Source organism: Accipiter gentilis, chromosome 8, assembly GCF_929443795.1.
Source record: "Accipiter gentilis chromosome 8, bAccGen1.1, whole genome shotgun sequence".
In the NCBI taxonomy this organism is placed as follows: Eukaryota; Metazoa; Chordata; class Aves; order Accipitriformes; family Accipitridae; genus Astur; species Astur gentilis.
This window is the reverse complement of record NC_064887.1, coordinates 32,180,029-32,199,736: the sequence shown is the minus strand read 5'-3', so window position 1 is coordinate 32,199,736 and position 19,708 is coordinate 32,180,029. Positions and strand designations below refer to the sequence as shown.

General features: G+C 43.4%; 1 protein-coding gene across 1 annotated transcript in view; it reads left to right on the top strand.

Moving 5' to 3' along the window:
* Positions 1–17,900, top strand: part of RGL1 (ral guanine nucleotide dissociation stimulator like 1) — an 81,509-nt gene extending 63,609 nt beyond the window's left edge. Inside the window, exons 9-18 of the mRNA XM_049808532.1 lie at positions 670–754; positions 3,234–3,323; positions 5,180–5,266; positions 6,434–6,466; positions 7,965–8,086; positions 8,956–9,045; positions 11,080–11,266; positions 13,244–13,498; positions 14,783–14,897; positions 15,552–17,900. Coding sequence (XP_049664489.1) covers positions 670–754; positions 3,234–3,323; positions 5,180–5,266; positions 6,434–6,466; positions 7,965–8,086; positions 8,956–9,045; positions 11,080–11,266; positions 13,244–13,498; positions 14,783–14,897; positions 15,552–15,739 — 1,252 coding nt within the window. The 3' untranslated portion in view covers positions 15,740–17,900. The remainder of the gene's footprint in view (positions 1–669; positions 755–3,233; positions 3,324–5,179; positions 5,267–6,433; positions 6,467–7,964; positions 8,087–8,955; positions 9,046–11,079; positions 11,267–13,243; positions 13,499–14,782; positions 14,898–15,551) is intronic.
* Positions 17,901–19,708: the final 1,808 nt, after the last annotated feature.

The following is a 19,708-nucleotide window of genomic DNA, read 5'->3' as shown; positions in this document are numbered from 1 at the left end:
ACCTATTTATGCAACTGGCATGTTTACTGCATGCCAAACAGACACCAGAAATCTCTGTGTGGGAAAGAGGGTGTTCTGCTCATTCAGTTTGGGAAGAATAGATTTCTTTCCTTTGCCTTTGATAAACAAAGAAAAATGTCACTCTGCCACGCAGTATACTTCTGCATTTCCCCTAGAGAGAGGTGGGTCTTTCCTTCCGCTGCCCTGTGTTCCTGTTCCTGATCAAAATATTGCCGTCTTGTGTTTATAGTGTTGGGCAATAGAAAGGGACTCATACACTTAAATGCTTCTAGCTTCCCAGAGTGCATGGAACAGGGCAAAACTGGAGTACTTAGGATACCTCTCTCAGCTATTTTTCTGTTCCTTTGTATCCATTTACCCACTTTCTTACAACAGTCTCATACCCTGCAGTGTAATTGAAAACCGTGCTCGGGGTCTGCATACCTATGGCATTTCTTTGTGAAGCTGCCAAATAAGGTGAAACTTTACTGAGAGCACCAGAAGATCCCAGGAAGGTTCCTAGTAGTTGTGCAGCATCCCATTAGATGCATTTTGTTGGTGTTATCTTTTATGTGCCCAACTGTTAATGATTCATGAGAAAAAATAGTAATCTGATCTGATTTAGAGTGCTTACTAATAACCTAAATGATTTAATCTTTTCCTGTACAGGGACATAATGCTGATGTTCGAAGAGCTGTCTGATATCTTCTCAGACCATGACAATTATTTGACAAGCAGGGAGCTGCTAATGAAGGTGAGAATTACTTGAGTTGCAAGGCTTGTGACCTCAGTTAAAGCTGAGGTTAGCCCTTTTTCTAACAAGCTGCCAAAGCTCATCTCTCCCTGAACTACTGTATGCGGTGCTTCAGGGAAGATAGGTCTGTGAAATCTGTGCTTTTCTGCTGGGCTGAGAGGTGATTTCATTGTTCCTGAAAGAACTGACCCTAGCATTAGCCTGTTGAGCTCCGATACCCACACACAGCAGGCTGCAGCAGCACAGATGCTGTGTGGACTTGTTCACAAGACAGCAGTTCAGGACCCCTTGGAGCCCCTCAAGTTGAATGCCACCCTGCTGTAGTTAGGTAACAGGTAACGCTCCCTTGGGCATGGTGATGTCTGGCTCAAGAATAGCTGTGTGCACTGTATCATGCCAGTGATAGTGCTGGAGCCACAGCCAGAGTGAAGAGGTGCTGCACAGTGTAATTTTACTGAGATGAGTTACAAATTAGCATTTTGGCTTTATCCTGCTCTGTATAGAGAGATGAACTGCTAGCTTCTGCACCCTCTGAGCAAACCTGGAAAAGGCTCAGGTTTGCATCGATGAGTGCAGAGCAACTCCAAACAAGATTCTCGACTGGATTGCACCACTGTAGTGCTTTGACTTCACTGGAACAATGCCACTCAGCTTCAGCTGAGGAATTAAACCAAGATGTTTATCCGACTATCCCGTACCTTTCTTGGAACTTGAAAACAGGGCTGGGAATTTTGAAGGAACAGGCTTCCTGCTCTGTGTGTGGCCAGATGGACAACAAAGCAGGCTCTGTCTGAAACAGTTTGACTTGTACGCTCTCCTGGGCGAACCCCAACAAGCTCAGGAGCTTGAAAGGAGTGAGGAAGAATAGCAGGGAAAGGTTATATTCTGTAGAAACTAAGGAATGCCTGTGGCAGTTTTTTCTGTTTACATAAAAAAGTTTCTATAAACTGGCTAACCAGTTTACTTTTTGGCACTTCTATCCAAGTCAATCTGGCATTTGTACCTTACCCCCTTGCCTTGGTATCTAAAACACTGTATTTTGCTCAGGAATGATGGATGAACACATTCAAACCTGTCGGTCTGTTTTGTTTATCATCAATTTATCAACATCTGTAGCTAAATTTTAAAGCAGGTGGGACAATAATAAGCATAGAGGGAAAACAGAACAGCTTATTTAACTAAATATTAAAAAGACAAAACAACAACTCAATCTGAGCCCAGACCGTCTGGATCCCAGCAAATCACTCATTCCAGCTGCTGTAAGTAGATTTGCAAAACATTTTGAAAGCAGTGAGAGGAGAAAAATTCCACAGAATAGCTAGAACCTCTCTCCTACTTCTTGTCTTGGACCGTTTTGTAATGATTGGAGGATTAATGTCCACTGAATCCTTAAAGTCTTTGTTTTCTTTCACTATAAATAGTCTCTCTAGGGAAGCTGTGTTTGACCTTGCCTATCCATCCTGCAAATTTAAGTGTAGAGCAGACAAAATGCCATATGAAACAGGTTGGACAGCACGGAGAGGGAGCGCTCTGTTCTCTCCTCCCCAAACAACAGCTCTGCTGCGAGCTGAAGTTTTAGCTTCTGTGCGTGCCTGTGGCTGCTGTTAGAGAATCTTGAGTTTACCTTTCAGTATCTTGAAGACATTGAGACAACACTCTTTTTTCATTTGCTCCTGTTTTTCAGCTGAGGAAGGAAATACAGTTTGAGTGATCTGTTCATTAACTGTGACTGAGAGAAGTAAACATTGTAATGAGAGGATCTTTACAAGTGCAGGCTGTTGTTTTGTGCCTCTTAAAAAGACATTGATAATGATTCATGCCCCATCTGTCCGACCACTGGAAAAAATAACAGTAACTCCCAGCATCCCGTATGGAACCAGGGAAATAAAGGCTACAGATCTATTGTGAAATAGCTCATCCATTCATAGGAAAGCTTGAATTGTGGAGATGAAAACCTATTACTTTCATTTCCTGCGTGTTTTTGGATTAGTCAATAAGCCACAGTGGGTAGTTGCTGGATCTCTATGTTGTGGCATAAGAAAAACAACAAAGCATTACATAAGATAGAAATGTTTACTTGTAGTTGTCCTGATTAGGAAATTAAACAGAAATCCTGAGGTCAAGAGTGTCAGGATAGAGTTCAGAGAAGCATCTGGCCACCTGAAGTATGTCCTAAGCTTCTCTGATTTAAACTCTCAGGAGATTTTCAGCAGCACTTAGCTTTGGCCAGAGTAGAGCCATTTTGCAGAAAAATTCCCTTATAGTCATCCTGTGGGATTTTGTCCAAAATTCCCAATCAGTGTATGAGTCCCCAGAAAATAGCACATGTACGTATACATGCATGTACCTGCACAGCAAATACGTTTACTGGCCTAGCTTGCCTGGTTAAATATATTTGAAATTATTTTACACAGATATAGTTGCCAGCTTACTACTTAGCTCCTCCATTGATTGCCTTTAATTCCCTTTTAACTCACAGGAAGGAACATCCAAATTTGCAAATCTGGACAGCAGTGTGAAAGAAAATCAGAAAAGGACACAGAGGAGACTGCAACTTCAAAAGGATATGGTGTGTTTGGTGTCACTTTCCTCCCCTTTTTGAACTGGTAACATGATTAACCCTAACTGGTGAATTATATAAGAAGCAAAATCTAGAAAGGTATTTAAGAAAGCAGGTGTGCAGTAGGTAATGCTTTTGAATGTGCCTTCTGTCAAGAAAAACCATCACATCAATGCTATTGATTAGCTGATACAAAGCAAGTGAACCGAAAGATTTAGACTGAATATGCAGTCAGAATTTTTGTCCCTGTAAATATGTGTCCAAAACTGTATTTCCCTTATGCTGTGGATCATAGTAAGCGGGTAATACTCTGTGTGTGTAAGTATAATGTGCATATATAGACAATCCCACACAAGCATACATCTGTATATATAAACTATTACAAAGTGGGATTTGTGCTGCCCCCAGCTCAAGCTGTATGGCCTACACTGAGCTACCAAGCTGTAACAGCTATGGTTTTTAGTGCAACCCAGCTGTCCTTTTACTCCAGTAACACCCGCCTGTGTACTGAAATGCTGGAGGAAATGGATATGCAAAGCATCAGCATAGCCAGCGCTTTCAGTGATCTGATGCTGGCAACACTCAAAGATTTCAGGATTCAGTGGATGTACGCAGGGGCCGCGTTATGTTCCCTAGCGCCAATCTTCCCCTGTCCCCTGCAAGGGGATAACTGGGTGTATAGTTTTGCTGCTCCTGTCCCCACTCCATTTGCTTCCCATCCCAACCAGCTGTTCGGGATGGACGCTGAGCCAAAGGTTTGGTCTTAGTTTCAAGTCTTCCAGAAATTTACTTAACCTGTCATATAAAAGGGTAAAAAATGATTGATGAATATAAACATGTGTTCATCATTTTCAACTGCCTTGTTTCTGTCCTACAGGAAAGAATTTCATTGACTACTCTTGTTACCCTTTAGAGAGAAATATGGGGAAAGACACACAATTTTCATGTAGTAAAATAGATAATATAAGTACTGGAATTCTCGTGATAAAGAAAATTAGCTCTGGCCAGAGCAAAAATCTCATTTACTTTTAAACAAGCTCATGAAGCTTCTGATATACCAGCTTAAAAAATTGCACAGACTTCTACAGAGATTGCTTTGTAAAATGCGTCTGGTTTCTAGCCTGCTGGTGAAAATGGCTTTTGTCTCAAAGTTGGCAAAGATTTAAAAGGACAGGGGGAGAGAAATCTGGGATAGGGAGGCAAAAGTGGTGAATATGATTTTTTGTTTGTCTATTTGTTTGACTGGAAAAAATAGGGATCCTTTTGGATGGTAGAAACAAGCATTTCCTTCACAAGTGTGGAAGCAGCCTGAACTCTACAACTGCTAGCAGTCTCAGAAGTTTAAAATTTGAATAATTACTATTAAAATGCAATGAATAGCTGCAGAAGATGGTCACTTCTTGGAGGAAAAAAACTGTAACTTGATTTGACTTGACTGTCATGTGGTATAAGAACATCATTAAATAAGAATCCAGTGGAATGAAGCAGAGAGAAACTGCTTACACAGGACCATTCCCCAGCTTTCTCTTGTAGCAAGTAACCGAGGGACCCTGTCCCTGGTGCTCAATGCTTCTTCCATAAGCAGGGTTTCCTGGTGACCCACAGTTAGAAATCAGTGTATGGTGGCAATATTGTAATATAAAACAACTTGGCAGTATCTGTGAGAGCATCCTGCTCTCATTAGGATTTGATTTAAATTCTAGATTAGATATTGAGGAAGATGTAATGAAAGAAAACAATTTATAAGACCGCTGTTTGGTTAGGCAGACTACTTTTATTTCATTTTCTTATACAGGAGTATTCTAGCATTCTAATTATTACCATTTCTCAGTCAATTCATCCAACATTGCTCTGATCATTTGCAGGGAGTAATGCAAGGCACGGTACCCTATCTTGGTACCTTCCTCACTGATCTCATCATGCTTGACACAGCCCTTCAGGACTATATTGAGGTAATTGGGGGCAATTTTTTGAATCCAAAATAGCCTTCCTGCCTTCCCAGCACTGAGTGTGTCTGTTTCTGTATCTTCTACTGGGTTCTTATGCAGTTCTTAAAAATGGAGGAATGTGTTTTCAAAAAAAAGGAAGCAATGTGCAGTTTTACTAGCAACAAGAATCTTGTGTGAATTTGAGTGCAGTTATTTCAAGGGACAAGCTTAGCATTGTATTTTGTCTTGTTTCCTTAGGTTAGAAAATGTGAAGACAGTAGGCTTTCCGTTATTCTCTTTTATTTTTCTGAAAACATTTTAGGTGTAAAGATTTCTGTGACTAATTGGTAAAATACACAGAAACACAAATTCAGCTCTTCAGACTGATCACTGAAGTGCTTCAGTATTGACTCGGACGCATCTGAGCCCTAAAGTAATTAAAGATTGCTTTTTTTTCATTTCTCTTTAGCTGAACAAGCAGGGGGAACCAATCTAGCATAGGAAGGGAAAAAGGATTGTAAGAGAGTCTGGTTGTTTAACAGAGATTGAGGATGGGGCCAATTGGTTTTCAAACACCTTTGAAAATTGGCCCTGTTAATGGAGACTCTTGAGGAGCCATGTTGCAGGTGCTCAGCCTTTGTTGTGCTGGTGTTGATATTTATGATAAGAATGGGCAAATACACTTCTCCCTGGGCTGGTAATAGTTGCTGGTTTGTTTAGTGATTGTTTGTTTTGCAAAACTACTAAAGCAGGCATGTGTAAGGTTGCTATATATCGCATTTTCTTTTTGGCAGTTTCCCTTCTGTCCATGCTTTATGTTCAGTTGATAAACACACTCACTGGGAACACTGCTAAACTCACAGCACAGGCAAAAGCCAAGTTTGTTTCTTTTGCATGCAAAATCCTCCTAGCATTCTTCAGATCTGATCTCGAGACAGCTTTTATGAGCATTTTTGGACTGGGCTTCTCATCTTGGGCAGATTGCCATTTAGGCCATGAAGACAGATATCCTTTGGAGACTCGGATGAGTACTGTGGTTTATACCAGATCTGGAATCAGGTATTTTTAGAAGGTCCTTGTTCAGGGCAGGTCTGTACTTTACATTAGCCTTTGCTACTTCATCCTGTTTGTGATTAAATTCAACTGAGCATGTGCTCTTCTACTCTGATCCCTTCTCTTTCCTTCCAACAGGGTGGCCTGATAAATTTTGAGAAGAGGCGAAGGGTAAGTTGAATGTTCTGTGATATTTTGTTTGTTTGTTTGTTTTTTGTTTAGTTTACCAATGCCATCTTCTAGAGCATTCTCTTGGTGAGGCTATTTGTCTTTGCCTAGGCATATACAACAGTCGCTGATTTTAATGCAGGTTTGTGAGGAAAAATAGATCCCTGAAATGCTGTGAGCCTCTGCCAAACTGTGAGGGGTGGTGCAGGAAAAGAACCTACTTTTTAGATGTGTGCAGTAGGGGAAGAGGAGCTGCAGGCGACTTACTTCCATGGGATTTACATCTGGGGCATGCACACTCCCTGCATTTGGTGTTCATGGGAATACATTACATGTGTATGTCCTGTGTGTTAAATCAGATCTAGTGGCATGAGACTTGCTTTCCAGAAAATACAGTTTTTAAGTATCTTCCTTCTGCTGTAGTAAACTGTTTGTAGATAAAAGGCTGCAGAGAGCAAATTAGGTACACGGGACTGAGAAATAAATGCTACCAGTCTTTCCTTTCAGCCTGATCCTTGTTGGTCAGAGATAAGTAATGCTATGTAGGAGTAAAGGTACTAGGGTTACATCTGTCTGAATGAGGTTGTGCCAAATCTCCATTCTGGGGTCTGAAAGCAGACTTGGATTTGGCTGTGATGGAGCCATTCCCTTCCCCTAAATGCTCCCAGCTCTACAAACCACTTCTTGGACTTGCCTTGTATGTCTAACTACACAGCTCAGGATACTAATAATGTGACAAATGAGCTTCTCCGAAGCCATCAGTCCAGCTTCATACAAACCAGTGGCAAAGCTGTCCTCTGAACCACGCTGAGTACTCAGCTCCATTCGTACATCCTGATTCTATAACCTGCTCTAACACAAGGGCTTTTTAAGAATTATTTTGGCAAAATGTTTATGGAAGTGGAGTTACAGAAGAGCAGCACATTTTAGTCACATGTATTAAGGGTAGCGTTTTGTGCTCCTCTGGTGCAAGTGTGAGTGCACAATGTGCAAAGCTTTCAGACTTTGCTTTCATCACAGGCACCCCTAATTATTATCCTTGCTTGCTGCCTGAGAGCCACCTAAAGTACAAAGCATGATTCCTCTCTTGGAGCTGGTCTGGCCAGTGCAGGGGTGAGCAGGTAGGATAATCTGAAGAATTTAGGATGCTTTGCTGCAGCAGGGCTGCCGTTCGGTGGGGTTTGCACGGGCATTACACTTCAGTTAGTACTTGAGAAAAGGTCTGTGGTGAAGTATGATTCCTTGTGTTTGTCTTATAATTTGTGCATGTCTGATAAAATGTTGACATTTCAATGCACATTACAGATGCTGGGGGAAAAGAAAAAAAAAAGACTTCATTGTTTGAAGAACTGGTTCTTGAAATAGTAACTCAACTGAAACTGAACTTCAAGTCAAACTAAGTTTGTCTTGGATCTGTTGTTGCATGTGTTTAGTATGCAAATGAGTTTGTCTTTATCTTGTTTTCTAATTAAAGTTCCTATTTGATTTTTAATTTTCTTAGGAATTTGAAGTAATTGCCCAAATTAAGCTCTTGCAATCTGCATGTAACAGCTATTGCATGACACCAGACCAAAAATTCATCCAGTGGTTCAGGAGACAGCAGCATTTAACTGATGAGGAGAGGTAGGTTCTCGGTCCAGCTGGCAAAGCAGGCTTTTCTTACCCCCCACACCCACCTGCAGGTAGGTTATGCCAGCCTTCAGCTATCCTCTTACAGGAGCTTACATATACTGCTGCTCGAGGAGCGTGGAAATACATCTGCCTTCTGCTAAACAGCTGTAGAAAACCTGTTGAACACTGAGCAGGGTTTAGTTTTGAGACTGGAGATCAGGCTTCTGACTTTGAAATATGATAGTCTATTGTGTCTGGGCTGTCTGTATGCCCAGACACACACTCTGAAGTCAGTCCTAAGGGATGTCAAGATGCAGTCACTGAGCATTCAGCTGGTGGATGCGGGCAGCAGGTAGCCAAGGCAACGCCGAGCTCACTGAGCACTCACCAGATGAATGTCTCCTGGGCGTCTGGGGTGGGTTTTGCAGCCCTGCTGAGTTCTGTGCTACTGCACATGCTGCTAGACCAACCCAAGACAATTTACTTACAGCATTTTAATATCTCCACTAGGTAGCTGAATATCACTCTGCTGCATGAAGAGTGTAAGCACAGATAGATACTGCGTTGTACTGAGTCGCAGTAAAAAAAAAAAAAAGTCAGTTTATCCAAAACTAATATGTTAAGTATTTTCTTATTTTTTTAAATAAAATGATGAATGTCATCCAAAAAAGCACTAGTTTTTAAAACTATTATGAAGAAGTGAAATATCCTCTTCACCATGGTAAAATGTAGACAGAGCTATGTTCCTCTTTGTGGGGTTGCAGCCTTCTGTGAAGTGGGAATAACTGAAGGTTTCTTGAATTTCTTGAATATTGCTACTTTGAGATACATAAATAATAGTATTGTCTGTAAAAATTAACCCAGTGGCCTCTCTTCTGCAGTTACAGCCTTTCACGTGAGGTCGAAGCAGCTGCTGACACTAGTACCACATCGCCAAAATCTCGGAAAAGCATGGTGAAGAGGTTCAGCCTGTAAGTATGATGGGGAAAAGGGCATTTGGTGTGTTAATATGGACCTGAAAAAAAAATCAAACAAGCAGTACTCGTTTCACCAGCTGAAAAACCTGGCTGGGGATCCAGACCACTGCTTTACTTTAAGTAGACACTATCAGCTAGAAATGCATACTTCCATCTGAAGCTGTTATAAGTAGTCATGAGGATTATTAATGATGAAAGAGGTTAGAAACAAACAAGCCTTCCTAAGGTGTCAGGAAAAGGAACAATTTTAGTGCTGGATTATACATTCAGAATCTATTGTGTAATACCTTCCCTGAATGCAGTAGAAAACAAAGTAAATGAGGTTAAAGTCTGGCCTATTATTAGTCTAACTTGCTATACACATGCAAAAATTCCTTGCAGGATTTTAATATGAAAATTAAGGTTAGCAAAAAGGCATTTGGTAATAGAAACAATCTGCCTAACTCCCTTCAAGTTAGAGAATGAAAAAAATCATGGGGACGTGGTCCAATTTAGTGTAATACTGCAAAGATTCAAACAGCAGGTGGGTGGAGAAGAGGGGCGTGCAGCTAAGCAGACACGGGAAACAACAGACTAGCAGGAATTCAGGGAAACCTGCAGGGAATGAAAGCAGAGATCAAGGACTGAAGTAAAAATAACTGAAAGGTGAGAAATTTGAACCTGATGTAAGAGGAGATATGAAGGGACTCCCGCATACCAGTGGCATGATCAAGATGAGGCGGGAAATGATGAATTTAACAGCACTATCAGCTCTTGACTCTCCTTTCCTGCTTGGCTCTTGTACCTAGTTTCCTCAGAACAGCCAGTAGCCATTCACTTCATGTCAGCACTATTGCAGGTCAGGGTCTGAAAGAAGAATAGGTATTTTCCATCTAGAGTTTTGAGTCCTGATACATAAAAAAAATCCGGGCAGCTGTTTGGAAAGTGTTTCAATTAGTCCATCTGAGTTGGTGGTGATATGTTATGAGAATGTGAGCTTTGAAGATGACAGTGCCTGAACTGTCGGTGGCCTCTCATTTGTGTCTCCCTTGGCGTGTGCCTAAGCTGTGCGTAAGAATCGTCGTGGCGGAGCACAGGCTTTATTCTCTTGTTTCTGACTGTGTTTCAGTGGCGCAGTATTGTAATTTACTGTACTGAGTTTGTTTCCACTGTGCAGTCTTTGTCTAAACAATTGTTTCATCTGCATTCTTAATGTGTTTTGCAAATTAATACTGTTGAAAAGACTGGCATAATTCATTCCGGCAACAGTGAGTGACACCTCTCTAAATTGTTTTAAATCATTAACTGCATGCTGACATAGCATATAATTCACTTTGCTTCTCTACTTTACGTATTATATAAGTTTGTTTCCTTTGACACTCCTTTCAATTTACTTGACCTGGATTTAGAAATGAGTCTCGGAGAGGGAGAGCCTGTAATTTACACTTTCTTGTCATCTCCTCATTGTGTACATCTCCATTCAGACTCTTAGTGAGGGCACCTTTATTGAGTGAAAGAATTTGCAGAGGGGATGAATTTGCCTTTTGATGACCTTTGCCTGGTGCATGTGTTACCTTTCATGCACTGTTTCACTTACTCATGGCAGCTAAGTACGTCTTGAGCTGCCTTGTGTCAGAGGGACCAGGGAGTAACAGCAGCATGCAGGAGCATGTAAGGTGGAGCCAGCTGCCATGCCTCTAACTTGCCCTTCGTCCCTTGGTTTGTAAATGCATGAGGTTTACAATCAATCATTTCCTAGCAAGTGAGTCTGAAAATTTAAAGACTGAGGAGGATTCTTGTTTGTGATACTTCAGCTTTAGTTCCGATTTTGGCCTTGCAGCTGGTGGGTATGCTAGGTCAAGAAGGTATTGTGTTAGTGTATAACAAACTCTTGACAAACCATATGAATGACATCGAGGAAATGAAAACAATAGGCCACTCAAGATAGGAAAACAAAACAATACGTAAGATTTTTGAACAAAGTGACAGCTTTGCCCAGCTCAGGTCTGCTTTCACTTACTGGCTTTTATGGTTTCTTTTCTATACTAGCCTGTTTCTAGGCTCTGAGGTGATCGCCCATAGCACACCCATCAAAGAGCAACCCAAATCTACTCCAGGTGGGAGCTCTGGTGAAAGCACGGACTCAGCCAGCGTTTCATCATGCGAGTTTAATCACTCTGAATCTGAAGATGCCTGTAACACTCCCACAGGCACTCCTGATGAGCCTCAGAAAAAGGTATGGTCTGGGCCTTGTTGCCAGAATACATAGCTTGTGAGAAACTGTTGACACTACAGGCAGGCCCTAGACGCTTGCCCAAGCCTGTTGGTCTTCCTAGAGCACTGCTTTTAGAAGAATGGAGAGACTCTAGAAATAAATGTGTAAAAACGGAAACAATCCAGCGAGGATTTTTGCACAGTCCTTTCTATGTTGCTGAGATACAAGTCAGACTGAAGTTCTCCTTCCCTGAAACCACATTTTCTTGCAGTGCCTGGCAGTGTTTTTGGTTTAGGTGAGGTCCTGGAGAAACACAAGGTTAATTTTTTTTTTTCAGTCCCTCATAGTGCTTTTTCAGAGGGATGGGGCAGGCTAGCAGCATTTCTACCTTCGAGCCTGTGAGAAACGGGGTGAGGAGCCTAAACAGCACGCTCGCTCATGGCACATGGCAGCACAATGTTAGTGGTGACACGGACAAGAGGATTTATAAGCCCCCACAAACAAAAACAAATGGAACAGAAGACAAGATCAGCTAAAGAGGAGCAAGATCAATAGCTAGTCGTTTCCTCCTTGAATGTGTCAGGTTTGATGAGTTATTCTGCTGTTGTGTCCATCATGCTCAATCAGCTGTAGCTGGAAAAGGAAGTTTGACTTTAGCTGTGTGCTCACCAAGGAAAGCCCAGCTGCAGCAAAGCTGTGCCTCCACTCCAGCGAAAGGTGTTTTCTGGGTGGGAAAGTATGTGTGCATTACTAACAGCCTAATCCTGGGGAAGGCAGAGCAGCTGCAGTTGACCAAGTGATAGGCAGGGAAGTTCAGAGCTCGCCAGCCCTGTGGGTTTGAGCTCCCATGAGCTCCCTGCTGCTAGCATGAACACCTTGCCTTGGCTCAGTCGAATTCCAGTGGGAAGTCAGTGTGCGGTGCAGTGCTGCCCCCCCCTCCCCCCACCAGCTCGCTCTTAGCACACGCAGCCAGTGTCTCACACAAAGGCACTGAACTGACGTGCCAGGAAATCCCTCGTTTGCAGAGAAGGCAAAGTCCTACACCCCACATGCAGGCAGCTGGGACACCCAATGGCAAAATGTAAGGCTGAAGTTGAGAGTGTTCATGCTGAGAGCAGATGAGCCAGGCATATGTCATTACCTATAGAGGTAATAGATGTCTCTCCCATAGAGAGACAAGCTATATGGGCAGGAAACCAGCAGAAGGGATCTGATAAGGGGATCCACAGGGATGTCTTTCCTACAGACTCTTCCATTTTGAACTAAATTGCGTTAACTGTACTGTTGAAGCCCTTCTCACAGATGTTTTGCTGAAGAGTGTCATATTGGGGTTTAGCTTGTGGGTATTTCAAATTAAATTGTACTAAATGTTCTTAAACCAAATGAAGCATGAGGTCCCAGACACGGGCATCCATAAATCATTTAAACGATTTAGCTGGAGCAGTTGTTATGGTGGTTTTGATAAGCAAGTTGGAGAAGGAAGATCGTCTCGGCAGTTTTTGAGCAAGGCAGATGAAGTGAAAGGCAAAACCCTGAGCAGCAGAAGGAGGAAGGGGGCAGTTTCCAACGAGGAAAGACTACTCAAGGAGAAGTGGCAGACTGGGAAGTGTGTGTGTATTCTCACTCATGTCAAGGCTCCGACGTGGAGCAGTAGCAGGGGTGCCCACCATGCCCTCTGCTCTTTCCCAGCCGGTCCCAGTCCCTGGCCAGTTGCCCACAACCGGATTCTTTCTGTTCGTTGTATCTGCTGCCACCTCCTGGCTTGCTCTAACTGAGAGGCAAGAGCAAGCAACGCTCATCGAATTGGAAATAAGTTTCAACTGAAGTTCACTTTCTTCTGGAGGCAAGGAATACCACGCCAGCCTGCTGGACAGAGTGCAGATGACTGAGGTTTTATATATGCCTTCTGCTTTCTCAAGTTCTTCCTCCAGAATCACATGCACAGACACACAAAATGTCCTGTTTATGACAGTCGTTTTCTTTCTTTCTGTTGTGTAGGTCGCTGAATCGTCCTCCTTCTCTTCCTCCTCTTCCTCCTCCTCCCCCACCCATTCCACGGACACATCTTCTTCGGGGGTGTCATCTTTAATCTCATCCACTCCCTTGCCGTCCTCCAATGACAAGTGCTCTGTCTCCATGACACCCATTACCTCAAAAGTACTGCCTCCTGTTTACAACCAGCAGAACAAAGATATGTGCATCATCCGGATCAGCATAGAAGACAGCAATGGCAACATGTACAAGAGCATCCTGGTGAGTGGTGTGGAACAGCAAAATGCTGTTATCATTGGTTGTGTTTTCAACCTGAGTGACTTAAACAAATGGTGCTTTTAGTTTTGAAAACACCTACTCGCTGGATGGACTAATCAAGCCTGGCTTGAAAGGGAAAATGACAAATGTTACAATTCAAAATATATGGAACATGGTATGAATCAGAGGTTTGAAAATAGCATCTTTGTGGGAGTTTTGGGTCTTGAAATTAAAGCTTGTGTTTTATCAAAAAGTCAAAGTGAAGCATTCTGATCAAATGCAGGCTTTGCTGCTCCTGCCCTTCTGCTAGTGCTAGCTGGTTTTTCTCTAGCTTGGAATTTGTGCGTGAGTTTTGACACAAGATGCCATGTGCCAGGTTTTTCCTGCAGAAGCTTCCCCCACGAGCTGGTTTCTAGAAACAGGGAGCTGTATGCGAGGAACCTGACAAGCCCTTTCATTATGCAGCTTCTCTGTGCGGCGAAGGTTGCCTGACCAGCAGCAGCCAGCGTTCAGGCGTTTCCCCCGACGCTGGTTCCAGGGGAGGGATTCTGGCAGTGCCAGGCCCACCGCCGAGGGAGCGCATGGCCTGTGCTGGACCATGGGTGATGTGAATCGCCTGCACGCAATCTCTACAGATACCTGACAGAGACTCAGCTGCTGAGCAAACGCTTCAGGTCCTTCAGGGCCTGGGGGGAACAAACACACGGGGGGGTAGGTCTTAGCATGTTTAGCTACCTTATGATTTTAATGGTCTGACCCTCCCCAAATCGCAAAGAGCCGTTCCCCCTTCCTTTTGACTGCGTAAGGCTCTAGAGGGAGCCCTGTGTCTGCTCCGGATGTGCAGCACTTCCACAGCAGACAGTAAACCCAGTTACAAGGCCAAAAATCTTCGCAGGATGTCAAAGTATTTAGCACAGGAGACTGCAGATTAATTGAGGTCTGCAAACAACAGATGGGGCAGCTATTTATGTGGACTTTTATGGCTAGTGAGAACAACACTTCGCCTCTCAAAGTGTTTGCTCAGGAGAGCAGACTGATTTACTGCTCTCTCTGCTAGTACAGTATCGGTCGTCTTGAACTAAAAAAACCACCATGACCAAATGTCACAAATACCATGCTTTAGTATCTAGCAGCACCTACTACTTTGTTACTGACCTATCCTATTTTTTTCAGTTTTCTGAAATCTTTTCCAAGACCAAGTGGTCTGCAGAAAGGCAGGCCTTTACTAATTATTAAATCATACAGAGCGCATAAACAGAATCTCTCATTGCAACTCTATCTTTCCAGCTAACTAGCCAAGACAAAACTCCTGCTGTCATCCAGAGAGCTATGCTGAAGCACAACCTGGAATCTGACCCAGCTGAGGATTATGAGCTTGTACAGGTCATCTCTGAGGACAAAGGTAGGGAAGCTTGAAAAGTTCTGCTGGATTTTGAAGGAAAGAGTAAAATGTGAAGCAACGTTAGAAATGCCACGGACACGTCACAGCTGCCAGTGAGACTAACCCCCCTCCATCACTGGTGTGCAGGGATGATTTCTCATGGCCTGTCAGCACATCGCTTTACACAGGCAGAGTTTACTCGCAGGTTGCCGGGTACGCCTTCGTACGTGCACTGTGACTGCAGAGCTATCGACCGAAGAGCAGCTGCTCTCCCTCCCTGAGCACAGTCTGCCACAGGGGCCGGGCAGGGTACGACTTCCCCACGGATCCGGGCAGGCCTGGATGCTACCACTGTCACTGGGCTGTGCAAACAGAGCTTTCGGCACAGCCTCCTCTGGGAGAGGCTGCCAGGGCCTCTGCCGGGCTGGACGTGGTCTGGGTTTGGCCTCCATCTCCTCTCGTCTGCGACCCTGCCCCCCTGTTTTGTGGGACAGCTGCTGTGGGCACCACCCGAAGCAGCTTTGACTGAAGCAGCACAGCGGAACAAGGAAAGGGGCCCAGCGCTGCCCAGCTGCGTTCGTGCAGTCTGTTCACCCAGTCCCTCTTCTCTCCTGGCTTTCCTCCTGCTACGTGTGATACTGCCTATTAATGCTTGCTCTGGTCCCTCTTTTGCAGAGCTGGTGATTCCAGGTAACGCCAACGTGTTCTACGCCATGAACAGCCATGTGAACTTCGATTTCATCCTCCGGAAAAAAGCTTCGGTCAATGGGCAGGTGAAAATGAGGGGCCGTTGCAGTCTGACACTCCCTAGAACTGCCAAACGGGGGTGCCGGAGCAACAGGCCCAGCAAAATTACAGTGTGAGGGAGACAACAGGTCAGGGACAACTGGCTGAGAACTGGTACCTTTGCTACCATCCAGTATTACAGAATGCCAGTAGATGAATGTTTCAGTATTCAACTTGGAAAAGATTTGAGGCTGAAATGCAAAGTGAACATTTGACTGACCTACAGCCAGTGATGTTTCTCCTTGCCCTTGCACCTGTATATGGACAGACAGACACGGATTTACGGGACAGTACAGACTGGAATTTTTTTTTGTTTTGCACATTAGCCTAGGAAGGCGAGAGCCCCAGTTAGAGGGGAAAATGGGACTGCAACATTTGTCTTAAGAACACCACACAAGCCAACACTTTTTGTGAGAAAACATTTTCCTTTGTGCCAGTGTTATACAGAAGAAGGTCTAAATTTATTTTTATAAAACTGGAGAAGAAAAGTCTCAATACAATTCTGCCTGAACCAAGGAGGAGATCCCAGCCAGCCTCCAGCTGACTGACAGGAACACTGGTTTGCAGAAGTTGTGGGTGAGCCGAGTGCCACTAGCAATCGCTGCCTCCAGGAGGCATTTGCATTCACGAAAAAGCAGGGTGGGTACGTCCCCAAAACACTCATCGCTGGAGACAGCAGAAACTGCAAGTGTGTGTATTGCTTTCACACAGCTGGCAAACTTCTTTTTTGCACTTCTTCCATGTCAGAAAATTACCTATTTTTGGACTTTTTTTTCCAAAGAACTTTAAAAGAATGGACTGCACTTGCTTTTGGATGAATGTCATGGTTTGTTCATGAACAAGGCAAACAAACACTACTTGTCTGGATTTAGGTCTTGTCTTAGTGCCACTACAGGGTGGTTTTCCTTTTACTTTGCTAACCCGTTGAACAGAAATCGATGCCTTTTGCATGTACTCTGAAATGACTGATGTACCTCTTTGTAATATGTGCAATCACTCTTCAAGAGCAAAACTTTTAACTCACATTTTCATTGATGAGGGGCAACTACATGACCTTTTATTTTAAAAGTGGGCATTGAGAGGAGATAGCCAGGTTTTAAGCATTACCCCAAACAACCAGAGTTTTTATATACCTGTAGCATTATTATGCATTACCTACAGCCACCTCCCCTGCTCTTTATACACATCTATTAAATGAATTTCCTGACATGGTACACCCTTTCAGCTGGACTAAAGAATTCAGCTGGACTAAAGAATTTAATCAGCTGTTGTCTATGAAACTTTAAATAACATACTTCTTGAGTCTCTTCCCAGAACACAGGTTTCATTGAAAGGATAGTTAGATGTTTTATTTTAAAAAGCCATAAATGAGACATTGGATTGTAAGCAGCCCTAATTGAACAGGCTGTCTCTGAGATACGTTAGTATTAGTTAAAATAAATACTGAATTTTATACATGCCTGGGCCTTTTTTCCCCACCAGTTCTGTAGCACTACTTTTCAAAACTGGGCTCAGAGTACATTAATGATGGGTGATAAACTCACGCTGCAAACAATGTTGGGTTGTACTATGTTTTACACTATGTGAAGAGTTATCACTTCTGTTTACAAGTAGCACCATGCAGGTCCTAGTCTGAATAGTTTAAGAATTCCAATTGTATTTCTGTTGAAGGTGAAGACAGTGAGTTTGTAACTGAGCCTTAACCTTTGCCCAGAGTTAGGGCAAGATTACAACAGAAGTTAGTTCAGTTTTCTTTGCATTTCAGTGTAAGCATGCATTGATGTCTGGAGGGTATTGTTTGTGAAGTATAGTATTGCTCACTCAGAGGTTGTATGTCTGTATTAAGCTGAAAGGTGAATGTTCTTGATTTTAAAATTACACCCTCCAAAAGGTTATATATGAAAAAGATTTTTTTTAATTGCTTACCTGTAATCTTTATACAAGTACATAAACTTTTTTTCCACTAATATTTGCCTGGAGTTAATCTGTTTTCTTCTCTTGGCCTTTATTACTACATGTCAGTTGTGGGTTTTTTTACACCTGCCACCTCTTCACTTACTTCATTGTCATTCTCTTCAGCCTCATCACTTTTACTGTTTTAACTGTTATCAACTTCTGCCAGCTCCCACAACTCATCTTCTCTGCCACCCAGAGAACTTGAAACATCCCATTTTAGGTGTAACCCTTCAGCTACACCCTTCCTCGACCACTGTTTTACTCTTCAACATCACATCCAGTAACAGTTTTGTACTGCTTGTAACACTGTCAGCATTACATTTCAGAAAACACTTCAGCACTAGGGGAGACTCCTAAAACTGCCAAAAGTCACACTGTGAGTCCCTGAAGTGTGGCAGTTGCCTTTGTCACTAAAGGGCTTCTCATGTTACAGTAGCAAAGGCAAAAGAAAGAGTACCCTGAATTTAAGCTTGCTTTTTTTCTACTTAAACTACCTAGGGAGACAAAACACAACGACAGACCCTTACTCGATTTCCTTCAGGATAAATACAATCTATTTGTGAACTAGGAATTTCATATTGCCATATTGAGAGTACAACAGCACTTTTCCTTTCTTATACAAAAGCAGAGACAGAGTTGTTTGTTAGGTTACAAGCAGTCTTATTTTTAGAGCCCACCACTGCAACCTTTGTTGCGAAAAAGCTGCTTTTTCAGCTGTCTTGCTACTTATACTTTGTAAAACCTGTTCCTAGCTTCCACAGGTCTGTCACCATACTTACTGGGGTAGGCACTGCTGGGTGTTTCTTCCATCAGCTGGGGGTTCTTGGGGCTTAGCTCAGATGCTCCACAGCACAACAAAAACCCTCTACAAAAAGCTGGGGGGGGGGGGGGGACGGGGGGACTGGGAGGAGAAGGAAAAAAAAAAAGGGGGGGGGGGGAAGTGCCCTCCATGGTTCCTGAAGCAGCCTGGCAAATTCTTACTTATCACTTGCTAAGAGTTCTGCTGACAGAAACTCATTTCCAAGATGTATGACCGAACGCAGGATGCCAGCGCAAGGCACCTCCATCTTTGGGCTGTGGATGCTAAACCTGCTGCAGGCTCAGAGGGGACGCCCCTTCTGTGCCCAAGCTGCACCATAGCCTGGGACAGCACAGTCCCTGCCCTGTGCCCAGCAAAAACGGCCCTCTCGGCAAGAGCCAGGTTTAAGCTGGTGCTCCTACTTGAAGCCCATTAGATGAGTCAAAAAAAGTTAAGTACATGGAAAGTGGAAAAATAGCAGAAAAACACAGAAGTGTTTCAACTGGCTCCTACTTTTCCAAAACACAGTTAATTCTGAGTAGGGCAAAGCCTGGGCAACACCTGCCAAGGAACTGAAAATACAGACAGGGAAAAAACAGCACTTGTCATAGCAGGTAGAACCACTGGCCATCCACCAGGTCTTGCATATGTAAATAAATAGAAAATGGTGTACGTATACACACACACACATATAGGTAAAAGAACAATGAGCTAGGTTGAGGCCACGTCTGCTCTGAAATGGACACATTCATTTTACTCATTATATTATTATTCTTAATTTGTCTCCCCACCCACCCACCCCCAAACCACCATCAAGCCCCTTATACCACTCACTTCCAGAGTGAACTAAAAGAAAAAAACAAACACATACATACAAAAAAAAAAGAAAACCCAGCCCTGTTGCCAAGATGCTTTTAATAAACTGCTACTGCTCTACTTAAGGAAATCAAAGTTAAATAAAACTCAGCCTCCCTGAGCATCCAAACCAACTCCAGCGACAGCAGCATTGCCTGAGAGGGCCATGCAAGCCAGCTCCGTCCCACACAAGGCAACCGGGCTGGCACGTCCATACTGCAGCTTTACCTGTCGGTCAGCGCCGGCCACATCCAGCCTTGCGCCCTTGCCCTCACCACATCTGCCAGACTTGCTGCAAGGCCGGGGTAGCCCAGTTGCTGCAATACAACTGCTGTGCAGCTGATGCAGAGAGCTTTTTTTTTTATCGTTTTCAACGAGGCACATTAGGGTTAAAAAAGCAGGGGGAGTCAAATCCCATTTTTTTTTTAAATCCATT